Genomic DNA, 26479 nt, shown 5'->3' with positions numbered 1-26479 from the left:
AGATTGTTTTAAATGCTGCTAGTTTATTTAACTATAAAAGGTTGATGGTTGGAAATTGCAGAGATGAAATAGAGTGGCATCTAGAGACATTAATAAATGGCAGAGCAATGTGCTGTTGTTAAACTTCTCTCTTCTGGCCATGATTTTTAAGACTTATTGCTTTCTGAGAGCCATTAATTTATGTGCAGGTAGCAAGTTTCTAAATGACACTTATCTGTGCTGTGGAATGTTAAGGAAGGTTCTTTATGGCAAAGAGTGCAGTCATAATATTGTTTTTCAGATGTGCTCAGACGGGATTTCAAAGCTGAAATTAAAGGGTAGTTAGTACTAGTGATCCAGTTCTCAGGCTCCAGCAATAAAGATGTTCAGTATTGGGGTACGTAGGCTTTTCGCAGGCTTGGGAGCATCATTGATACCCAAATTAAGGGGGGAAAGTTTGTCTCACTGGATCAGATTCTGTTCTCATTCACATCAATGTGAATCAGGGATATATCCTTGGCTGCAGTGTAGTTTCCCCTTCCTTCTGTCAGATATTTATTAGATGCTGATTACCACAATGCCTAGACACCAGCGTGCCTTGGAAAAGTCATGATGCACTGGATCTTGATGAAAAAGTTGCACTAAATCCGAAGTCCAGTGTGACTGATCCAAGAAGAGACAAAGATCAAAACATCACAGAGATGTTTTCTAAATACTTTTATTACAGTCATACAGAGAGTCATATTCTGTCCTCGGATAAATCTGTCTCACTTTGAAGTCAGTAAAAATTCAGCTGATTTTTTAATAGCAGTTATGCCTCTCTGAAGGCAATATTTGTGTCCCAGTGAAAACTCAGTTAACAATATATTTTTGTTTCACTCTTTTCTTTTGCAGTAGCTTAGCAGACACCAGTTGTGCCCTGATCTCTCTTTCAAGAGAGGCAAACTCCTTCCTCTTTCCCATTAGAACTTTAAGCTTTATCTCAGATGGAAGGGGGAATCTTCTTTGCCATCCCCCAAAAGACTGAGGATCTATCTTAGACACAAAAGGACTCTGTGACACATCACCTATTATACAGTGGATGGGTTGTTGTCGGTAACTGAATTCCTGTGACTAATCCACCACTGAGAAAATACGCAGATTTACTGAGTAAAGGGGGTGGTAGTTTGTTCAAGTCTTCTAAACCTTCCTGCAAAGAAAGGCTTAATTCAGGGAGTCTGTGACCCACTCTTGCTAATAATGGACAGGAGGGGATTAATTTCGGTGGAGGTACACCAGGGATGAATTTGACCCAAATAGTTGAGACCTCGATACATGTTTTTTCCCAAGACAAGTTTATAGTTGCTGACTGAAAATGAGGACAAAAAGAACACGTGGCTTTCCTTGAGAGAGACACTGTTTGTTATGGTTTTGTGGTTGAGTTTTTTTATTTTCAATAATTCATGTGCTAAACTGATGAATGTACATTTTTGGATATGTGCCTGAATGTCACAGTAGATTTTATTTTTTAATTGAAAAAATAAATAAGACAAGAAGCTTAGTCTTTAAACTTGGTATTTTGGTGAAACACATGAGGTCAGATAGTTTAACTTGACACCAAAAACTAGAGTCAGGACTGACTTACACAACCGTATTGACTTCAGAAGGATTTTATGTAGTGTAAACGAACACTGAATCTGGTCTTGAGCATTAAAACATTTGGTTTCTTTTATTGTGGAATTCTTATTATGTTTAGAGTGTGTTTTTCTCTCTTACTTACTCAGTGAGAGCAGAAATTATGTCCTATATGTACATCAGTACTCTAGTGTAGGCTGGCTCCATTTCAACCAATCAGAACTATAGATTAGAAGAATGGTATTATCAGGGTTGTAATGGGTTCAGTCACAGAGACCCCCTGGGGACTGTCATCTGATGTGCTGAAATTACCTCTAAGCCTGTTTTTCCTGATGGCGGGACTCCAGAACCCTGCCTTGTTGAGCCAGGCATGCTAGTCCGCTGCAACGCAGACCCAGGTCTGAACCACGCCCCCAAAGCTGCAGGCTTTAACTGAAAACCACTCAGCAGGTCACCTATCTTCAGCACCCAGACACCCAGTTCCCAATGGGATTCAAACCCCAAATGAATCTGTTTTTTACTCTGTATAAAGCTTATGCAGGGTAAACTCATAAATTGTCCACCCTCTATAACACAGGTATTAATCACTTAATAAACAAAAGTGATTTTATTAAATATAAAAATTAGGTTTCAAGTGTGTTCAAGTAATAACAGACAGAACACAGTAAGTTACCAAGCAAAATAAAACAAAACATGCAAGTCTAAGCATAATACATTTAAGAAACTGAATACAGGTAAATCTCACCCTCAGAGATGTTCCAATAAGCTTCTTTCAGAGACTAGACTCCTTCTTAGTCTGGGCCCAATCCTTTCCCCTGGTACAATTCTTGTTAGTTCCATCTCAGGTGGTAACTAGGGGATTTCTCATGACTTGGAGCCTCCTTTGTTCTGTTCCACCCCCTTTTATATCTTTGGCACAAGGACTGAATCCTCTGTCTTTCCCTGGGTTTTCCCCCTTCCTTCTGAATGGAAAAGCACCAGGTTTAAGATGGATTCCAGTACCAGGTAACATGGTCACATGTCCTGTGAGACCCGAAGCCTTCATTCTTTCTGGCCTGACTCACAGGAACAAAGGAAGGCTTACAAGTAAACAGAGCCATTTACAACCAATTGTCCTAGTCAATGGGAGCCGTCAAGATTTTAAACCACCATTAATGGCCCACACTTTGCATAATTACAATAGGACTTTAGAATAATACTTTATATTTCTAGCATCAGATACAAAAATGATACATTCATACAAATAGGATGAACACACTGAGTAGATTATAAGCTTTGTAATGATACCTTACAAGAGACCTTCTGCATGAAGCATATTCTGGTTACATCATATTCACACTTATATACGTATTTCCATAAAACACATGGAGTGCAACATCACAAGGGTCAGCCTTATTATGATTTCTTTTCAAATGATCTCTTTTAAAAGATTATTTCTCTTGCGTTTCGCCTCATCGCTGAAACTCAAATATATTGTATATTAAATAAATATAGCAACTTTCTCCCTTCCCTCTGCCATTTGTCTATTAAGTAAATTGCATGTGTGTGTGAACGAGATGTACTGTACATAAGCACCATTATAGGAAACCATTAAAACAGCAATCTTTTAATTCTTATCGCTACATTTGCAAGCCTGAAACTCTCCATGAGCTTGTGACTGTTAGTCAATGTGCAGTATTTGCTTCTCTACGTGTGGTAAACTATTTAAAAACAAAAATGTTTTTAGGGTACCAGGCGTATGCATTTCATTAGTAAGAACATTTCCAGACAAATACCGTGAGTAATCTGATCTTTGGGCATAGTAATCACTGTCTTGAGTTCAAATTTAATAACATGGAAAATACTTGGCTTCTGTAAACAGCCTTAAGGAATAAACAGGTTGTTGTATGTCATTTTACGTCTCAAGCTGAATTAATTACTCTAGCTTCAGAAATAAGGTGGCTGATCACAAATACAAGAGTGACTACAAAACAGCCTCACATTTCAACTCCCAGTTGAAGGACTGCTGTCACAGTAGTATTAATAGTAATAACAGTGTAATTCATGTGACGTGTCTCTTATTCAAGGATTTCAAAGGGCTGTAAAATCTTTAATAATTCTGTGAAGTAAAGACATATTAGTAGAAGAATACTACATTTTAAAAACAATAGGCAAACTTTTCAAATTTGGGTGCCTAATGTCTAAATATGGATTTAGTTGCCTACGTTTAATTGCCCAGATTTGAAAAGTTTGGCCTGTATTCTTTACCTGTGTTATTAATAATACTTTAGATTAATCAGATTGAAAGAATTTTCACAATCCAATTTACTTTTCAATATTAGTTATTTCCTTACATTTACCACTTCATTGATCCTGAACTGTGGTCTGTTTTTTATACCTTAATGCAAGGATGAGACATTTACATTTCCAGCACAGCAGGCAAATGTAGAAATACAAAATATTGCTACACAAAACTACTAACTTTCACAGCAAGCTTATAAGGTATTCCTCCTACTCCCCAACACAAGGATCCTTCTGTCCTTTGTTTATTTTAGTTTTAATATATCTTTAAAAATAAACCCTTGCGTTAGTTATGCACATCAGGCTAAATCACCATGACCTAATAATAACAGGGCACTGCATACTGTATTAATTTAGCAAGCTTATTGACATGCCAACTACATCAATGTGTCATGATACACTAATGCTTTTAGATATGCTGCTCTTCTGCTGTAGGCAACAAAAACATCAAGAGATAAAATTATTAATTTCTCCGCTGTATCTTCTAAATCCTGTGAGTGGATTTATGCTAGCTTCCCTTTGAAATATGAGTCTCTGACATTGTTATAAATGGGAGAAACATTCCTTCAGGGCATATAAGTTCTTGCCTTGTGAAGGAAATGTTTTGTAAAATGAGACAAAATGTATATACAGGCATTATTGAGTTTCAGGAGCACAAGCAAAACAAGTAAATTTTATAATTAAACATTCTTGATGGTGCATCTGTGACCCAGAGATGATTTTTATTAATAAATCAACTTATTTGGCAGATTATTAATGCTGAAGCATATTAATTGTTTTGGTGGTGAGCTGAGTTTGTGGGAAGTTCATACACATACAACTTCAGTAGGAGTTCTACATGCACACAGGTTGCAGGATCAGACCCTGCTTTGGCCATCCATATTTGTCATTACATTGATATGTTGATAGGTTTGTTTTTAACATGAATTCCCTTTTGCCTGCACTAATTTCACATTCACTCCAGGGCTGCATTTTTTTGCAATCCTATTCCTACACAAAGAGAATTTTTGAACACTTTTGTTTTTCTCCCTATGCAAAGCTGAAAATACTGCATAAAGGCAAGGGCCCATGATTGCTGCCACTGTCATTTAAACACAAAGGAACAAATGCTACCTTTGGATTTTGAGATGATAACAGTATTGAGTCTGTGTCTTGAATTCTATTCTGTTCTATATGGGTTCTTATATTGTGCTCATCATTGATACAAACAAGCTTCACCCATATGTTAGAGTTCCATTGTACCAGAGGAGCATAGTTGTCGACCATGGTGTTCTCCCAGGGCTTTAGGTGGTCATTTAAATAGTCTGGGCCTAGGCCATGGAGCCACCTTGAAGATAAGAACTGAGCCCTTGAACTTGATTTGAAATTCTATGTGAAGCCTGTGTAACTGAATGAGAACATCAGTAGCACATTGGAGGACATAAGCATTTTGGTTTTAAGATTGCTTTTATTTCTCCCTAAACGTTAATTGGCCCATTTTTTTTTAAATGACTGCCTGAATTACAGCCGCAAAATTTGTACATTGCAGGCCTTGCGTCGCGTACAGTTGTCTGGTTTTTGTTCATATCTGTGGATGTAACTTAGGTGGGCAAGTTTGTCAATTTTTCTGGTGTTAATCGAAGAGGTAGATGAGTTTTTGATTGTGAACTTAAGGTTATTTATTTCATAGTCCACAGGTGCCGACTTTCCAAAGTGCCGGGGGTGCTTGACCCCTGGCTTTGTCCCAGCCCCTGCCCCCACTCCACTCCTTCCCCCAACCCCCTCCCACACCCTGCCTCTTTCTACCCCCTCTCTGCCCCGCCTCTTCCCTCCCAGTTCCACCCCCTTCCCCGAGCACACTGCTTACTTGCTCCTCCCTCCCCGCCTCCTGCTCGCCGCAAAACAGCTGTTCGTGGCAGGCGGGAGGCATGGGGAGGGAGGGGAAGGTGCTGATCCGTGGGGCCCGCCGGCGGACAGGAGGCATTAGGGGGAATGGGCTGGGAGCTGTTGGGGGGCTTCCGGTGGGTGCTCAGCACCCACTGTTTTTCACCCATGGGTGCTTCAGCCCCCAGAGCATCCATGGAGTCAATGCCTATGTCATAGTCCCCTGTTCCCTCACATCTCACTCTTTCATAATCAGTCTCTGTGATCCTTCATTTTAAATTCAGGTTTTCAAAGTGGACTAAGGGAGTTAGGTGCCCAACTCCCACTGAATTTCAGTGGGACTTGAATGCCTGTCTCCCTTAGGCTCCTTTGAAAACACCAGCCATGTGTTTTATATCTGATTGGAAGGTCTGACTGTAATGCGGTCCTAGGTGGAGCAGTGTTGTTCCTATGGTATTGTTCCACCTAGGACCTGAATGGATGTCTCCTCTTATAATATTTGTACTCCTGTGAAAGTAATGCATTGTCATGAAATATATTAATCCATTGTGTGTTGTACAATGCAATAACTGATTATTCATGATGCCTTGGTAATTAATGGCCCATAAGTGAATACAGCCAAGAGGCATCAGAATCCAACAATGAGTTCAACCATATGATGCACATAAGGGACTACTGCTGATATTTATCACTGAATGTAAGTTGGAGGTGATGCAATTAATTTGTAAAGTTAATTCACTAGATAACAGGGATCATTTGGTTGTCACAAAATTGGGGAGTGAGTGGGTGACACCCCATAACCCAGTGCTATCAGACTGCTGGGGGAGGGGTCCTCTGGCCCTTGCCTTGTGAGAATGATGATGATGTTTTGATCCTAAAGCACCTTGTTGTGGAGCCTCACAAGAACAAGGGTTGTTACTGGGGACCCACAAGTATTTCCAGTCTTCTCTTGAGTTGCATGCATAGAGGAAACTGCTGCGAAAATGAACTTTTAGCTCTCTAAAATAATCTTTCTGGGGGTTTTGTGTAAGCTTGTGGACGCTTGGCAGTAGTTTGAGCACAAATCCCCAAAGTCTTTCCCTTTAGAGGATATTGGATTATATCATCACTGAGTGAACTGGGCAGAAGAGCATTTTGATTCTGAGGAAAAAGTCTTCTTGCTGAGCACAAAGATCAGGAGAGGCAGCAGTAATGGGAAAGAGTAACAAAAAACAAATCAGGACAGTGACATGGGAGTGTGCTAAAACATGATGTCTTTAAAATACGGAGAAGGTTTTTCAAACAAGAACGACCACTCCAGATAAGTGGACGAGGAGATTATTTGTGTGATTGTGAGTAATTTGAGAGTTTAGGCTGATGGCATTCAACCCTAGAGATGTGTAAGGAGAAATCAATAACTTGTGCAAATAGTCTACTGGTATTCAGGACTGGAGATTTGTGAAGAGCAGTGTCAGACTGTAGGAATATACCATTTTACAGGAGTGGAGCCTGTCTTGCTGAAGGGAAGTATTCAATAGTGGTAGTTTTTTAGCTTGCAACACCCAGTGCATGTCTAACATGTTCTTTCTGTTTCACAGATAACTACAGTGACTTGAACTCCGAACTGCAGAGAGTGCTGACAGGGCTGGAGAATGTAGTCTGCGGGAGGAAGAAGAGCAGTTGCAGTTTGTCTGTAGCAGAAGTGGACAGACACATTGAACAACTCACCACTGCCAGCGAACATTGTGATCTAGCTATTAAGGTGCAACAACATTAACTAGTCACTAAATGCATTGTGTGCATACTGGGATACATAATAATACCTTTCATTTATAGCACCTATGATCTGAGAATCTCAGAGCACTTCACAAAGATTTATTGTGCCTCACAACGTCTTGTGAGGTAGGTACAGTGGTATATCTGTATTTGCATATGGGTGCACTAAGTCACACAGAGATTACCTATAGATCTCCTATAGATATAGATCTCAAAGCACTTTACAAATATGGGTAAGCCTCATCCTTATTTTACAGATGCGCGAAGTAAGGTACAGAGGTATTCCCTGACTAGCTTTGCAGTTATAAACATGTCATTTATTTAAAGTACCTTACACAGAATAGGCTGACTAATGGTCAAGGTATTTAGAAGAGTAAATAATAACTATCAGAGGAAGCAATGGCTATTTAAAAATTACAAACTGAAGATGAAAGACTTGTAAATATTTCTGCACATTAGTTCTTTACCTCACCCCTTTAAAGTAGGGAAAAGAGGAAACTGCAGCAGAGAATTTATGATGTGATGGATGCCACAGGAGCTATTGGAGTTCCTGGTATCCAGGTTTGTGCTCAGAACATTAGATCACATGACTAATTACAGTGTGTGAGGCTAGTTTCAAGATTTATCCTTGATGCATCAGCATGCACTATCAACTGAACTGTAACACTGTATAATCGGGAATGAAGAAAAACTCAATAATTCATTAGTTCCCTCAGAGATTTAGTTCCCTGTATGTAACAATTACATTATTGCAATGAAGAAGAGACTAGAAGGCATGTGCTAGTTAACAAACCAGAGCTGAAGCAAAGCATGCCACATCCAGAGAACTGCAGACACGTTAGTTAGCAAATGGATGTTGGTCACATCAGCTTGTGAGCGCATAAGGGCAGAATGATACTGTACATGGTGGTTTTGTACATGGTGGTTATCAACGTGCCTGTCAGAGCAATGAGGTGAGTGGGTACATTTAACGTATTATGCGGCTTTTCCAGAAGGAAGCACTGGAAAAGGGGGCTGGTATCTTTTTACCTTTTCTACTGCTCATTTTTTATCTTTCCCTTTCTTTACTTGCAGTGGTAGTTACTATGTTCTGTAAGCTGCATTAAAACAGATTAGTAATGCTGACAAAGACTGAATACTAGGTGGAAGTTTTCATTGTATCTGAAATAATTGTTAAGTAGATTTAATTATAAATACAAAACTTCTTATTCCAAATATGACATTTGATTCCTTGAGTAGCTTTCTGCATATTGTCTCCAAGAGAACATCCAGCAATATCCTGTTTTTCTTTTTGCCGTCTCTAACAAATTTTATTTCTTCTTCTTCTTCACATTTCAAGAATGCAGTTCATTCATGCAATGAGAAAGTTAAATGCTCCTTGAAATGTGATCTTGAAATAACCAGTCTTGTTTTCTGAATCTGATTATTGGAGACCTGTAGATTCAGGTGGAGGGTTCATTCTTTATGAAGCATAGCAACTTGTTTTGTACTGCCTGGGTTTTACAAGGAATTGCTAATCAGAAAAAGAGGGTAGGAACCTCCTCTTGAGTAGTGTGTATTTCGTATTCACTCTTGAGCCTAACTGTATGAATTGATACATTTACAACTGTAAATCAACTATAAATGAGATGGGGGAGAAATATGATCCAATGTTTGCAGGAGGAAATTGATAGTCAGAACATGCAGGTTTTGTTCCTACTTCTTCCATAGACTTGCTGCATAACCTTGGATAGGTCAATTAACCTCTTTGCGCACAGGCCTGTGTTAGTATGGCTCTGCACCACCTTGCAGAGCGGAAGCTCTGGAAGGGATTGTGCGTCAGAGAATCCTCATTCTTCACTGAGGTCCCAAGTATACAGAAGAAATGTATAAGCTGCACCGTCCTAAGGCACAGTGTACCCTATGCCCCCCACACACATAGTGTGCCTGGCCATGTCTACTTCCCCTCCTCATATCTCCTTGTGCCCTTGGGGGAAACACATGTCCCTGGGGACCCATGGGTCCCTGGGGACCCACGGAAAGAACCATCCTTGTGCTCCCCCAAATGTGGGACTGCACTTGTCCCTGTCATGCTAGTATGTGAGGAAGGATTCCTTGCACCCTCCCCAGCCCGACGCACCCATTCAAGAGCCAGGCACAACCTGGCACTGAGAGTACATCTACACTTCAGCTGGGAGGGTGCTTTCCAACACAAGTAGACAGACAAGCACTAGCTCTGCTTGAACAAACGTGCTAAAAATAGCAGTGTAGCACAGATGGCAAGTCAGGCTAGGTGCCTGAGTACAAACCTGCCTGGACCCACTAGGTACGTATTCAGGTGGCTAGCATGAGCTACCCCGTCTACGCTGGCTCAAACTCTCATGTCTGTCTACCTGTGTTGAGGGGACACATTCCCAGCGGCAGTGCAGATATACCCTGTGTGTCTCAGTTTAGTCATCTGCAAAAGAGGAACAACACTTACTCATAGTGAGGCATAGTGAATGTGTTATACTTTGAGGCCATCTGAGGAAAGGTGCTGTATAAATGCCAACTGCATGCAGCTGTTTGTGTACATCTCAGTGAAGTGAACTTTTATTTATAAAGCACACATTGTCTGCCCAGGTACTCATGGTGCTGAAGAGTAGAAAGGTTACAAACTATAATAATGAAAACACCCTTCATTAAACTTCAAACAAAAGAAGTACATTGTGTGTGCACGTGTGCGTTGCTTGTATGCATGTGCATAATGGTATAGCTCCCCTTACATCCTTATGTGGTGGCAGTGCCGTATTATTGGCCCTTTTTAATATTCTCCCCTCCTGCTCCTTTCTGTCTTGTTGTGACTGTGTTTTTGCAGACAGTAGAGGAGATTGAGGGTGTGCTGGGACGGGATCTGTATCCAAACCTGTCTGAAGAGAGATCTCGGTGGGAAAAGGAGCTGGCTGGTCTGAGGGAAGAAAATGAGAGCCTCACTGCTATGCTGTGCAGCAAAGAAGAGGAGCTGAACAGAACCAAGGCCACCATGAATGCTATCCGTGAAGAAAGGGACAGATTACGCAGAAGGGTAAGACTACCAGCTCTCTACAGAGTACATAGAAGAGCCTTTCTAGTAACAGGGATCTTTTCAGTTCATTTCAGGCCGCATAGGTTTGTAACTGGGGAGAGCTGACACCCTGCACTTACTTTCTTGCACCATTTTTTGGAAGTGAAGCAATATAAGTTGTAAAGAGCTCAGAGTGAATGGAAAGAAATTGCAAGGAGCTTCTGTATGATGAGCAGTCAAAATATACAGAAGCCTCATATCAGAAAATATGTGTTAACTGAAAGGCTGGTATTCACAGGCAGGAAAGTATGTGTAAGTTGTTTATAGATAAAGCAGATGTTCATTGAGTGGATTTTCCTGTGAACAACAAATAGATCTTTGTCTTTGATGAGAATTTAATTTGTGATTAAGAGAAGGTAAAAGAGCAGGACACCTATCACTGGGAAATAATGCTCTGTGAAATGAACTTTGAGTAGTCCCAGCCATGCCCTCTATCCCTGTCTCCATTTTCCAGCTGTTTGCTATGTCAGACAAAACTGTTGTTCTTTATGTAGAAATTGAATTAAGACAAGAGGAAATCAAGTTACAGAAAATATGAAAGCTTAAAGAATCCATGGTCAGTCTCTGGTATTCTTTTAAATTGTTTACTGCCTCTCCTTAATAGACAAGTTAGGAAATTTAGCTGTGTTCCATGAAACATCTGCATGTGAAATAATAATTTTGTTTTTGAAGAATGTGTATGATTTTTCTTCCAAGCCTTGTGCTGTATGTGGGTAAAAATTTAGAGACTTCTGTATTCTTTGTAAAATGTTGTGTTTTACCTAGTGGCAGCAGAGCAACCTCTTCCTTGAATGCTGCATATTTAAGAGATCAGTACTCTTCAGCATGGTATAAGACTATATTGTTTGCCATTTCCAGTCTTTGGATATCCAGCCATAGATCATCTCACTCAACAAAGCTTCCTATCCATTGTAATATAATGAGTTTATTTGCTTCTAAGGCCAATTACACCTATAATCTGTTGTGGTGCTTACTAGATCTTTATGTCTCATGCTCTGTTTAAAATTGCATACGTGTGTATGTCTGAATTTGTGTTTGAGCTAGGGCTCTCGATTAATCTCAGTTAACTCACATTAGTAACTCAAAAAAAATCAATAGTGATTTAAAAAAATTATTACGATTAATCATCGTTTTAATGGCACTGTTAAACAATAGAATACCAATTGAAATTTATTAAATATTTTGGATGTTTTTCTACATTTTCAAATATATTGATTTCAATCACAACACATAATATAAAGTGTAAGTACTTTATATTTTTTATTACAAATGTTTGCACTGTAAAAATGATAAATAGTTTTTTTCAATTCACCTCATACAAGTACTGTAGTGCGATCTCATTATCATGAAAGTGCAGTTTACAAATGTGGATTTTTTTTGTTACATAACTGCACTCAAAAACAAAGCCATGTAAAACTTTAGAGCCTACAAGTCTGTTAAGTCCTATTTCATGTTGAACCAATCGCTAAGAGAAACAAGTTTCTTTACATTTACTGGAGATAATGCTGCTTGCTTCTTATTACCTGAAAGTGAAAACAGGCGTTCACATGGCACTTTTGTAGCCGATATTGCAAGGTATTGTGCCAGATATGCTAAACATTCATATACCCCTTCATACTTTGGCCGCTATTCCAGAGGGCATGCTGATTCCTCTTGTTAAAAAAAATAAAATGCATTAATTAAATTTGTGATAGAACTCCTTGGGAGAGAATTGTATGTCTCCTGCTCTGTGTTTTACCCACATTCTGCCATTTATTTCATGTTATTAGCAATCTTGGATGATCACCTAGCATGTTGTTCGTTTTAAGAATATTTTCACTGCAGATTTGACAAAATGCAAAGAAGGTATCAATGTGAGATTTCTAAAGATAGCTACAGCACTTGACCCAAGGTTTAAGAATCTGAAGTGCCTTCCAAAATCTGAGAGGGACAGTGTGTGGAGCGTGTTTTCAGAAGTCTGAAAAGAGCAACCATCTGATGATGAAACTACAGAACCCAAACCACGAAAAAAGAAAATTCAACCTTCTGCTGGTGACATCTGACTCAGATGATGAAAATGAACATGTGTCAGTCCACGCTGCTTTGGATCATTATCAAGCAGAACCCATCATCAGCATGGACGCATGTCCTCTGTAATGGTGGTTGGAGTGTGAAGGGACATATGAATCGTTAGTGCGATTGGCTGAACAAGGAGTAGGACTGAGTGGACTTGTAGGCTCTCAAGTTTTACATTGTTTTATTTTTGAATGCAGTTATTTTTTGTACATACCTTTATGTTTGTAAGTTCAACTTTCATGATAAAGAGATTGCACTACAGTACTTGTATTAGGTGAATTGAAAAATTCTATTTTATTTTTACAGTGCAAATATTTATAATAAAAAATAAATATAAAGTGAGCACTGTACACTTTGTATTCTGTGTTGTAATTGAAATTAATATATTTGAAAAAGGGGAAAACATCCAAAAATATTTATAGAAATGGTATTCTATTATTAACAGCACAACAAATAGTGATTAATTTTTTAAATCGCTTGACAGCCCTCGTTTGAGCATTTGTTTTCTCTTGCACAATGTTGGTCTCCCATGTAACCATATACCATACAGTGTAAATAGTTCTCAGCCCTGTTCACACTGAGTACTTGACACAGTATTTTCACTTTAACTAGGACCATTGCCACATGTTGAGTTACAGACAAAGTTCAAAAATGTGTTTGCTGGTTTCTCAGTATAATGAAGATATTATTTATTTTCTGTTTTCCTTCAGCTGTGCAAATCTACCACGGCTATGGACAGCATGAGGGTGGTGTTGTATAAAACTTATTTTATGTTCTTAGTCAGGATGTCTGTTTGGTGTGTCAGCCTTTGGGAGGTTTCGGAAAGTACAGTCCTCCTGGCCATATGCAATAACTAAACCCAGATCTACATTTTCTGGTAATAAAACTTAGGAACTATAAGAGGTTGAGGTGTTTAAAGAAGAGGCACTAGAACAAACTGATAAATTAAAGGGCAGTGAAGACTAGATGGTAAGCATCCAAATGTGCTAAGGAATTTAAGAATGGATTGGCTGAGCAGCTCACAATAGGCAAATTCTAATTAAAATCACAGCAGAGGATTGGAGGATAGCAAATGTTGCATCTCTGTTTTTAAAGGCCTGGGGAATTACAGATCAGTAAGGCTCTACCTACACTAGAGACCTTACAGCGGCACAACTGTACCAATGCAGCTGCACCATTGTAAGATCTCTCGTGTAGCCTCTCTGTGCTAACGGAAGAGAGCTCTTCCATCAACATAATTAAACCAGGGGCAGTAACTATGTCAGAGGCACACCCCGAAGTGACAAGTTTTGCCGACCTACATGGTAGTGTAGACATGGCCCAAGTCTTACTTGCTTATCTGATAAATTAATGTAAATGGCCATTTAAAAATAGAAGGAATAGAACTTAAATTATTCTAATATAATAGGATCTAACCAGCATAGTTCTGCAAAGGAAACTTATACCTCAAAAATCCATTAAAATTCTTTTAACATGTCAGCACAATAATGGATAAAAAAACCACTTGACCTAATTTATTTGACATTTCAAAAAGATTTCTAGAAGTGCCTTACAAAACATTATTAAGAATCTCAGAAGTCATGGAGTGAAAGGATCAGAAAATAAATAAGTGACAGAAAACAAAAAAAAAATAGGACTAAATGGTCAATTTTCATCATGGCAAAAATGCCATGAAAGTGCCTTGTGAACAAGGACCATATATATTGTGTTTAATATACTTCCTAATTATCTGCAAAAGCAGGAGCAGTGGGATGGCAAAACTTGCAGACAATATGTAATTATTTAGGTCAGTCAGCACTGAAAAAGTCTTCCGACTGGCTAAGGAGAAACATTTGGGAAGGGGAGAGAGATTTGGGATGGGCAAGAGGAAAGGGAGTAGGGATTGAGAAGTGGGGGAGAACTAGTCGTGGTCCAGAATACAGAAATTTGAGGGGAAGAGAGAGAGGCAGGCAGGTAAGAGGGGAAAAAATGAGAACATAAAAAAGAAAGCAAGGAAAAGTATAGAAAATTCAGAAGCCGAACCCAAAAGGAAGTCAGAATTTTCAGACAGAGTGGAGAAGGACCTGGGATGGGACCTGTGGGAACAATAAAGAAATATTTATTTATTTAATTAATTTTGAAAATAAGGCAAATTATATTTTCACAGTATGAATTTAGTGCTTGTGAAAGGACAAGTACACCGAAGGCCAGCCTGCCTCTCAACTCTCACCTGAAAGGATTGCATCTAGGATGCTGTGTGTGCAAGAGAAAATTTCCCACTGTTGCTGGCACTAGTTCAGCTCCAAAAGGGTCAGCAACACTGGTAACTGTTATAAACATACAGGTACAGGTAGCATAAAATCCCTCCATTACCTGTAAAGAGTTAAGAAGCTCAAATAACCTGGTTGGCACCTGACAAAAAGGACCAATAAGGGGAGAAGATACTTTCAAATCTGTGGGGGAAGGTTTTTGTTTTGTGCTCTCTTTGTGTTCTCCCCGGGAAAGCGAGGAACCACTCAGAGAAAATACATCTCCTAAAGACATACCTAAACTAAGCATCTAAGATTACATATTGTAAGTAATAGGAAGGAAATACATTAGATTATCTTTTGGTTTAGCTTGTGAATTTTCCCTATGCTAAGAGGGAGGTTTATTCCTATTTTTTGGTAACGTTAAAGTTTTGCCTAGAGGGGAATCCTCTGTTTTTTAAATCTTATTGCCCTGTAAAATTACCTTCCATCCTGATTATACAGAGGTGCTGCTTTTACTTTATAATAAAGAAAAAAGTTCTGTTTTTAAGAATCTGATTGGGTTTTTAGTGTCCTAGAAACCCAAGGATCTGGTCTGTGCTCACCTTGTTTGCTCTCAGACCTCCCCAGGAAAGGGGATAAAGGAGCTTGGGGGGATATTTGGGGGAAACAGGAACTCCAAATGGTCCTTTTCCTAAATCTTTGTCTAACTCACTTGGTGGTGGCAGTGATACCGTTCCAAGGACAAGGAAGGATTTATGCCTTGGGGAAGTTTTTAACCTAAGCTGGTAGAGATAAGCTTAAGGGGTCTTTCATGCAGATCCGCACATCTATACTCTAGAGTTCAGAGTGGGGAGGGAACCCTGACAGTAGCCCTAGTGTAGATTGCTGCTAGTGTTTTTAATGCCATGTTTGTAACCCTACGCAGTGCAGGGCTAATCAGTTTGGAGTTGAACATGACTGTGGTGGCCAGTCTGCACTAGGACCTCTAACATCCTGAACACCTGTGGAGCTGAACTTGTTTAGACAAGGACTAAGGAGTGAGAGCATAGTTCAGCCATTCTGTCAACTCAGTCATGGGCATCTCTGCTGGGATTTCTAACAAAGGTGCTGCATACAGTGGTCATTTTTTTTTTTTTTTTTGTATGCATGTGGAAGCCTCTCTCACTCATTTCACATAAGCCATCATAAAAGCTAATGGGTGGTGACAATATTAAATTATTTATTGACCTGACTTGGATTAAAATCAGTGACTCTACAGGCGAAAAGCCCTGAATCTTTCTCTCTCAAGCCTGCAACTCACTCCACAAAACAAGTCAACTTAGTTTTTTAGAAAATGCTAAGAAAACTCTTCTCAAGATAAATTTAATAGATGTATCTCCTGTTAGCTCCCAAATGCAACTAAGTCACTAACTAACCTTTGGGTTAGGACACAACATAAGAAAATCAAAGATAGATTCTAGATTACACACACAACTAAAAATAATTTTCTACCTATTTCATTAATTCAAGTTTGTTAAATGATTGTTAAAATATGTTTTTGAATACCACACTTAATATGCAGAACAATTAGTTTAATTCCCCTTGGAGGAGTGTATTTATTATACGTGACTGTGTCAGGAACACTATGTAATTGTTGCACTAGAAAGCATGTTTGCATTTATAATGTAACCTATGTCCATAGCTGCCGCACAATAAGTGTTTTCTTTGACCTGTTAAATATTTTATATATGCAACCCTGAACCCAGAGTCACTTCAGATTATTTCCCCAAGGAAGTCGAGGGGGAGGGGACCCTGCCAAAACTTAGTTTTTGTTCTGCACAAATTAAATTGGATAGAGAAAATAGCTGAAGCTGATCAGATCAGTAGGTCTGTTACTTTACCCCAATGTCTGTAATCAAACAAAGTGCTCTCAATAGGTTTTCGGAGGCTTGTTAGAGTTTTAATTAAATTAGGTATTTAATGCATTCAGTTAACAGATTGTGCCACTTTGCAGAGCAGTAGTTAAGAAATGACATCCATACGGACTTTTGTTTCTCACAGGTCATTAGCAAATGAGGCAATTACTTATTTCTGTAGGATGCCCATAATGTAGTTGCTAATTTCACAATGCAGAGGTCTACGCTACCACTGAGTGATATAACCATCCTGAAGTAAACTGTTTAAAGTCTAGAGGCAGCTCTTGTCAGTAGAAAGTGTTTTTTACACACACATACTCACTCCACTATTGCCAGTAGAAAGTGTCTCTCTCTTTGAATAACTTTATACCCATCCCTGCCCCCGAGTTCATTGGTCGTATCCATAGCCAATGAGCACAACAGATGGGGCAACCAGGTTCAACCCCTAAGAACAAAGAGGCTTGGCTATTATGATTATAACATTTGGCAGTTTATGACCAAGTTTGTGGACTCGCTGCAAGAGGAGCCTAAGAGAGAGTTCCTGGCTATTCTTCATGAGGGCAAGACAGTGTTGAGGTCTGCCCTCCAAGCAACCTTGGACACAGCAGACTTCACAGCCAGGACCATGGCTTCGGCTATATCCATGAGGAGACCATCATTGCTGCAATCATCTGGGCTGTTGGTGGAGGTTCAACATTTGATCCAGGACTTCCCCTTTGATGGTCTGGTGCTGTTTTCAGAGCAAACAGACTGCAGATTACATGGCCTGAAAGACACTAGGGCTGCTTTGCACTCCCTGGGCCTTTACATGCTGGTGCCCAAAAGAAAGTGGTTCAAACCACAGAAAACCCACAGATTCAGTAGTCAGTTCTGATCAGAGCCCTTCCGCAAGAAGGGCAAGGGCTTTAAATGTCAATAGGGCCAACCACCAGCCTCCTTGGCTCACTCAAGCTGTACCTACCACCAGCAGGGTAACAAAGCCATTTTGAGGGTACACTCAAGGGCGACCTCCCAGCCTGCATCCTAAATCCAACACCCCTTTTTATTTTCCAACCATTTATTGCCCTACCACCCTGCTTGGGCTTCTATAACATGAGACCAGTGTGGGCTCAGCACTGTTGCAGGGAGGTATACCCTCCAATTCAAACAACACGGCCTCCATGTTCTAGTCAACAGACGGGGAGCTTGATCATTGGCCCTTTGTCAGGACTTCTGTATCCAGCATCCCTTGCACCTGGAAGCCTCGCATTCCCCGGCATCCAGACGCGCTGCAGATTGCCTCAGCAGGTCCTTCTTCTCTCACCACAAGTGGTCCCTCCACTTGGAGGTCACCAGGATGCTCTTCCAGAAGTAGGGAGCTCTCTGAGTGGACCTATTCACCACCAGACAGAACAGAAAATATCACTGGTTCTGCTCTCAGCAAGGTCTCGACAGCAGCTCGCTATCCGATGCCTTCCCCCTGTCGTGGTCAGGCGACCTGATGTAGGCCTTGCTGCCTGCCCCACTGATTGGCAAGGTCCTCTTGAAAAGCAAGAGGGATAAGGCTCTAGTCATTGTGATCGCCCTGGCTTGGCTGCGGCAGCATTGGTTCAGCATGCTGATGGACTGAGTGGTGGCAGCCCCAGGGACACTCCCCAACCACCCAGACCTGCCCTGTCAGGATCCTAGATGATTCCTGCACCTGAACCTTGCCTCTCTCCACCACACAATGTGGTTGCTGCATGGTTAAATCCCGAGGCGCAAGCATGCTCTACTCAAGTACGGCCGGTCATCTTGGAAAGCAGAAACCACTCTACCAGGATGATGTACCTGGTAAAGTGGAAGGGCTTCTCCTGCTGGACATTGGAGCAGAATTTCTCTCTGATCCATTTATCTCTACAATCATCCTAGATTGCCTGCTTCACTTAAAGCATTAAAGCCTTGTTTATTCATCAGTCAAGGTACACTTATAGGCATATCAGCGTCCAGGGTAGATTGGTATTCTCCTATGGGATGACGATCAGGTTCCTGAAGGGCTTTGAGAGGCTTTTCCTGGCAGTTCAGGACTCAACTCCCCAGAGTGGGATCTCTACCTAGTCCTCTCTAGACTCACTGGCCCTCTCTTCGAGCCTCTGGCTTCCTGCTCCCTTTCACACCTGTCATAGAAGGTGGCATTCCTTGTAGCTATTAGATTGGAGAGGCGAGTCTCCGAGATTGGAGCCCCTGTACATTGTGTTCTACAAGGACGACGTCCAACAGCATCCCCATCCGGCCTTCCAGCCAAAGGTGGTGTTGCACTTCCATGTCAACCAGGATATCTTCATCCCAGTGTTCTGTCCAAAGCCCCCTGTGTCTAACAGGGAGAGGCGGCTGCACAATGCAGATCTACTCAACTCTTCATTGCAGTAGCTGATAGGATGAAGGGCCTCCCAGTGTCTTCTCAGAGGATTTCGTCCTGAATCACCACCTGCATCCATACTTGCTACAAGATAGCACAGTCTGTGCCTCCTCTGATAGTGAAGGAAAGATGGTTATTTACCTTTTGTGAGTTCTTTGGTTGTTCTTCGAGATGTGTTGCTCATGTCCATTCCGTGACCCATCCCCCTTTCCCCTCTGTCGGAGTTCCAGCAAGAAAGGGGATGGGGGAGCTGGCGGCACCACTTCATACACTGTCATTTCAGAGGCCACCAGAGCCAGTCCCCTATAGATACCACTGAGGGAAAAATTTCTAGCACTGGTGAGCACACACACCCACGGTGGAATGGGCATGAACAACCCATCTTGAAGAACAACAGTTATGAAAGGTGAGTAACTGTCTTTTATGCAGTGCAGCATTGTACAGTTAAAGGGTACTGCAACTTTGCCATGAGCCTGCAGGATACACGCACTTTGCATTTTGCATAAAATGGAGCATTCTGTTGCTGGTCTCATCATTATCTTCCTTCAGTTAGGGAGAGACAGGCCCCAACACTCGTCTGCAAGGATCAGTGCAAAGCATTGCATGCTGGGACTTATAATCTTGTATCAAAAGTTACAAGAACTGCAGAATGCTTGGTAGAAAGCTGTAAGTTACGTATTGCACTTTGGCCTCCCTTTGTTTACAGTCAGTATGTACGGTTTTGTATGTATATTTATTTTCTGAAACATTTGAGAGAATATTTTGGCACCTTCATTAAGTGACACAGAAGGTTCTTTTCTATTTTTCGTCGTGTGAATTTCTGATCCATACATCCAGTCCATGCTCAGACTAGTGCTCCTTCCCCATCCTATTGAAAATGACTCTGTCTGGGTGTGGCTGAAAAGTCATAAAGACCCAGAGACTGGAAAAGGCACTGGCCACTCAAGACACATTTAATTGTCAGAAGACTCTGAGTTATACACTAGTGTTGCATTCTTCCATCCTGCATTCCAAAAGAGGTGACTAAGAGGGGGATATGATAGAGGTCTATAAAATCATGAGTGGTATAGAGAAAGTAAATAAGGAAGTGTTATTTACTCCGTCTCATAATATAAGAACAAGGGGCCACCAAATGAAATTAATAGGTAGCAGGTTTAAAACAAACACAAGAAAGTATTTTTTCACATAACACACTGTCAACCTCTGGAACTCCTTGCCAGAGGGTGTTGTGAAGACCAATGCTATAATGGGGCTCAAAAGGGAGCTAGATAGATTCATAGAAGATAAGTCCATCAATGGCTATTAGCCAGGATGGGCAGGAAGGGTGTCCCTAGCCTCTGTTTACCAGAAGCTGGGATTGGGTGACAGGGCATTGATCACTTGATGATAACCTGTCTGTTCATTCCCTTTGTGGCACCTGCCATTGGCCACTGTCAGAGGACAGGATACTGGGCTTGATGGACCTTTGGTCTGACCCAGTATGATTGTTCTTATGTTCTTTTCCTACTCATGTACAAGGCTTGCATTCTGCATGAATAAATCAGAAGGCGGGGAAATGGTATGCAATTTTTGTTGCATATTTTGCAATATTTTGTTATGCTTAGTCCTGCTTATAGCAGAAAAATAATATACCTCTACCCCCAATATAATGCGACTCAATATAACACAAATTTGAATATAACGTGGTAAAGCAGTGCACTGGGGCGGTGGGGCTGTGCACTCCGGCGGATCAACAAGTTGGATATAACGTGGTTTCACCTATAATGCGCTAAGACTTTTTTGGCTCCCGAGGACAGCGTTATATTGAGGTAGAGGTGTAATTGGAAAATATTAAAATTGTAAGAGACTTCCATTTCTTAAGGAATTATTGAATGATTAAATAATCAGGTCACTGGTCAAGGAGGAGGGAGAAATGGTGTTGCACCTGACACCTTTTTTATTTAAAGTTGGATTAGGAACGAATGCACTAATTATTTCATATAGGTTCATAGATTCATAGACTCTAGGACTGGAAGGGACCTCGGGAGGTCATCGAGTCCAGTCCCCTGCCCTCATGGCAGGACCAAATACTGTCTAGACCATCCCTGATAGACATTTATCTAACCTACTCTTAAATATCGATCCAGGAGATGGGAGGCATTCCACAACCTTCCATGGCAATTATTCCCAGTGTTAAAAACTTACCCTGACAGTTAGGAACTTTTTCCTAATGTCCAATCTAAATCTCCCTTGCTGCAGTTTTAAACCCATTGTTTCTTGTTTCTATCATTAGAGGCTAAGGTGAACAAGTTTCTCCCTCTTCCTGATCACACCCTTTTTAGATACCTGAAAACTGCTATGTTCCCCTCTCAGTCTGCCTCTTTCCAAACTAACACAAACCCAATTCTTTCAGCCTTCCTTCATAGGTCATGTTTCTCAAGACCTTTTAATCATTCTTGTTGCTCTTCTCTGGACCCTCTCCAGTTCCTCCACATCTTTCTTGAAATGTGGTGGCCAGAACTGGACACAATACTCCAGTTGGGCCTAACCAGCGCAGAGTAGAGCGGAAGAATGACTTCTCGTGTCTTGTTTACAACACACCTGTTGAGATGCATCCCAGAATCACGTTTGTGTTTTTTTGCAACAATATCACATGGCTGCTGACTCTATTAGCTTGTGGTCCAATACTGACCCCTAGATCTCTTTCTGTCATACTCCTTCTAGACAGTCTCTTCCCATTCTGTATGTGTGAAAACTGATTGTTCCTTTTCTAAGTGGAGCACTTTTGCATTGTCTATATTGAACTTCATCTGGTTTACCTCAGACCATTTCTCCAGTTTGTCCAGATCATTTTGAATTATGACCCTGTCCTCCAAAGCAGTTGCAATCCCTCCCAGTTTGGTGTCATCTGCAAACTTAATAACCGTACTTTCTATACCAACATCTAAGTCGTTGATGAAGATATTCAACAGAGCCAGCCCAAAACAGATCCCTGCGGAACCCCACTTGTTATACCTTTCCAGCAGGATTGGGAACCATTAATAACTGCTTTTTGATTAGGGTTATCCAGCCAGTTATGCACCCACCTTATAGTAGCCCATCTAAATTGTATTTGCCTAGTTTATCGATAAGGATATCATGCGAGATGGTATCAAATTACCTTACTAAAGTCTAGGTATAACCACATCCACGCTGTCTCCCTTATCCACAAGGCTGTTATCCTATCAAAGAAAGCGATCAGATTGGTTTGACACGATTTGTTCTTTACAAATCCATGCTGGCTATTCATCACCTTACCAATTCCAAGTGTTTTGCAGAGTGATTTCTTTAATTACTTGCTTCATTAATCTATCAAAAAAACAGAAGTTAAACCAATGTGAGAGTTCTTGGTCATATCTATATTGAGGCATATAATAGTCTTATAAGGTTTAATGATGTTTGACTATATGGGTAGTCAATCGTTATAGAGCCAACAGAGTCAATAGTTGCTTATAACCACTGGACAGGGATAGGCACGTGAGCTGATTTTCAGCGGCTCTGACCCTGCTCAGGTCCGGCCACCGTGGTCCAGGGGTCTCTGCATTTAATTTAAATTTTAAATGAAGCTGCTTCAATATTTTAAAAACCTATTTACCTTACAATACAACAACATTAAGTTAATATATTATACGAAAGAGACCTTCTAAAAATGTTAAAATGTATTACTGGCACGCGAAACCTTAAATTAGAGTGAATAAATGAAGACTCGGCACACCACTTCTGAAAGATTGTCAGCCCCTGCACTAGAACATATTCTACTGATGTGCTTGTAATTATCTGTAACACACATTATTCATGTCTCCAACATACTTATATACATCTATTAGTCATTTATGAATGCTTTATAAATGCAATCTTAATATAAAGTATGACAGGGTTTTCTGTCTCCCACCCTGTTTTCATTTTTTTTTTCATTCAGTGGTTCTTAATTGTGTTTTTTCCCCTTCTAGTCCAATCCTCTGCATTCTAAGGAAACAATATTAGAGATACAATTATACAGTTGTTGCTTTAATTTTTACTTGTATTACTAAGCATTATTTAATATTAATAAACCTAATTAGAAATTACTTAATTTTGTACTCCAGTTAGTATAGTAATGACAGTATTTACTAGCAGGGAACACACACATATACAAAATAAGTTTCTCTGTAAATGAATTTAGTATTGTTAATACATATGCCAATCTTGAGTCTCACAATTGGGTTGCCCTGTCTACAAGATATCATAGATGCAGTTAACGTTTTCTTAGTGTGAAAACTTCCCCCATAATTTGTGCTATCTGCACAGTCCTTCCCCAGTTTACTGCTTCCATCAGTGAATGTTCTGACAGTGCTCCCCACTCAAATCACTGCTTTATTAAAGCTATCTCATGCCTGATTTCTCCTTGAAGAACAATCTACAAGACTCTTAAAGCAAACAAAGAACCAAAAACTGATCTCCTCCACAGACAACAGTACAGCCTTTCATAAGCCACCCTCCCTGCTGAGAAGACACTCAATAGACTTCTGAAATCAAAGAATGCAACCTCATGCTGTCTGAGAGCATACTCACTACACCTCAGAAGTCAGAGGCCTTTCCTAAGCTGTTACTTGCTATCTAAGAGGATGCTTACTAGGGGCCCAGCTGCTGCTGGTATTGTATACATAAGTTAGTAACATGAAGGAAGCTCTAAATGGAGAAATTCCAGCGGTCATAAACCAGCTTTTGAACAGGAAAATGGTTTCTGCATTACTAGGTCCTTGCCTCTGCCAGGAGGAAGATGGATTCCTGCATCACAGTGGAATCAATCATGTAAGACTTGTTGCTTGCAGCATTAGATTTTAGACAACACAGGCAAGTACTGCTTCATCTAACTCAGCCCTTAGAAGTTGCTTGAACACACAAGACAGTTGGCTCAGCTATTAGACACTTTCCTTCCTGATGACAGAAGATACATCAGGATACAATGTATTTCAGCAGTACTGACATCCGGCTACGTGGTATAGCATCATATGTCATACTTTTCAGGGGTGCTGGAACAATCTGTGTAGTTGGGGTGCTGAGAGCCACTGAACCAAACTCTGCACCCTGTGTATAATGGAATCCACTTCAAGCCAGGTGGTGCTGCGGCACTCCCCATATCCCTAGTTCCAGCATCTATGGTACCTTTTATATGACCACTCTTGTGTAACACAGGGATATCGTCAATATATTATCCTAGACAAAAGGAGCGCATGGCATGTTTAATGGGTATCTTTTCATTCCTATAGTGAGGTTCCACTGTACACCATATCTCTTCTCCTGATTACTAGATGAGCTGGGGAAATAAGTGGGATAATATTAAATTATCCAAGTGCAAATGAACTGGCTTCACCACTGCTGAATTGCAAACCACTGGAAGTGTCAGAGTGTGTGAGCCTTTGATTTTCCAATTCACAGTTCTTTTACCTTGGAACCCAGTATTACTTCAAAACCTGACCACGTGGAATTTGACTGCACTTTGTGATTATTCATCCATTGACACGCAAACCATTCAGAGATACTACTAGTATCTAGCATCCTGGTTTGGTTAGCCCATGAGTCTGGGAAATAATTTCAGAATTGGGATACCAGCTCCTCTGCTTATTGAACCAGAAGTATTTGACTTTCTGTGAGACCTCTTCCACAAGGCTTCACAACTTTAAGGTCATGCGCCTCATGAGCTCTTGTAATTTCTCTGGAAGCCAAGAGAATCTAGCCATCTAACCTTCTTTTAGCTAGTTTCTGAGATCAGTAACGAAATGTCATCCTCTTAAATGGAATTACATTTATTTCTTTGAGCTCTCAGGCAACTTTCCTTTGAGCTCATCGCAGACAAGTGACTATATTTCTTTTTCCTATGTTCCCTGTTAGGTGAGTAAATGATCTGAGAGACCAATATACTCAACAACCCTTTCTGCGAGCTTTTGTTTCCCAGAGAAGTCTAATTTTTATCGTAGGTTCTTAATTTATATATCGCAGGTACTCTCACCATCTCTTTGTCCTAGACCTAATCATTTTAGAAGTCTTGGAGCTACACAAGTCTAAACTGTGCAGACTCAAGTTCTGTTCCTGTAGAACAGAAAACTTTAGTTAGACTGTTAGATTTGGTCCTTCTCACAGTTACAAAGATGTAAATCAGGATTATCTTTGCGGAAGTCAGTGGAGTTACACTGGTGTGTGTAGAGTTGTCTGTAAACTTGATCACACCTTGCCACCCAAAAATATGCTTTTAATCGAATCTAAAGTATAGAGGGATTAATTAAGTGTGCTGGTCATCAGATTTATACACATGTACAAATAAAATCCCACCAAGCATCACGTTTACTCTGAACTCTCTATTGGAGAGAGAAGACCTTGCAAGAAATCTGCAGGACAGCTACTGGAATATCTCCATTTTCATTCCTAAACCAGGCTCACTTTTTGTGTGCAAGTGCGGTTCTGCAAGTGTAAGTTGTGTTATTTGCACAATGAGTGAAAGTGCACATATAGGTGGTTGTCTGCATATATTTGACCATTCATGAAAAGAGAGAATATTTTGGAGATTTGAAAGTCTTAGTGGATTTCTGAGCCTCAGTGGATGCTGTGTGTGTTGCTCAATAGATGCTGCTTAACCATCTTTCACCTTAAATCTTTCACCTCCCTCCAAACCTCACCCCAGTGTTCTGCTTCTCTTCCCTCCCGCTCTTAACTTCATGCTTTCTTTCATATTGCTCTCAAACCTTGCCATAACATTCCTCTTCCATCTCATCAAAAATCCTCAATTTCTTTCTTTAAATCCTTCTTCAGAACTCATTTTTTTTCACCTGGCTTTCCACCACTGACCTCCAATACTGTACTATCTACACCATCCCCTGGTGCCAACTCAGTGTCAGTCTAGAAAATATCTGAACTTGTAAGATGTAGTCTCAACATAAAGTCACTCACATTATTTATTTTAATCCTCTTTCCTACCTCTTCTTTTGTCATCTTCATTTTCCATTTAGATAAGGCACAAACATTTCATGGAAAGTTCTGGTGCTATATAAACAATATTTTTCTTCTCTTTAGGGCAGGGACAGTATGTCTAGACGTATCTTGTACACAACTGAACACTCAGTCAAAAGGCAGATGTATAGATGTAAGAGGCTTGGACAATTTTAACTTTGTCTGTAAATTGATCTTCTCATAATTCATACATCCACCAATCCAGAGAAACCTCCTCTTATAACATTTTTCTCTCTCGATCCCTCTTCTCTGGTCTACCTTTATTTTTTTTTTCTCTAGAATTACCATTGCCTGTAGCTTGGAAAGTTACTTTCTGAGGAGATGGTGCATTCAGCTCTATCAAGAA

At 40.4% G+C, this 26479-nt stretch overlaps 1 protein-coding gene across 5 annotated transcripts in view; it reads left to right on the top strand.

Annotated features, from left to right (window-relative positions):
• The window catches only part of MCC (MCC regulator of Wnt signaling pathway), a 381812-nt gene that overhangs the window by 291800 nt on the left and 63533 nt on the right, over positions 1–26479 (top strand). For all 5 annotated transcript variants that reach the window (XM_075067156.1, XM_075067155.1, XM_075067154.1 and 2 more), the window contains 2 exons: positions 7314–7477; positions 10328–10534. In XM_075067156.1, the coding sequence (XP_074923257.1) occupies positions 7314–7477; positions 10328–10534 (371 nt within the window). The remainder of the gene's footprint in view (positions 1–7313; positions 7478–10327; positions 10535–26479) is intronic.

This window comes from Chelonoidis abingdonii, chromosome 6 (genome assembly GCF_003597395.2).
Source record: "Chelonoidis abingdonii isolate Lonesome George chromosome 6, CheloAbing_2.0, whole genome shotgun sequence".
Classification (NCBI taxonomy): Eukaryota; Metazoa; Chordata; order Testudines; family Testudinidae; genus Chelonoidis; species Chelonoidis abingdonii.
This window is presented reverse-complemented; position numbering and strand designations above follow the sequence as displayed.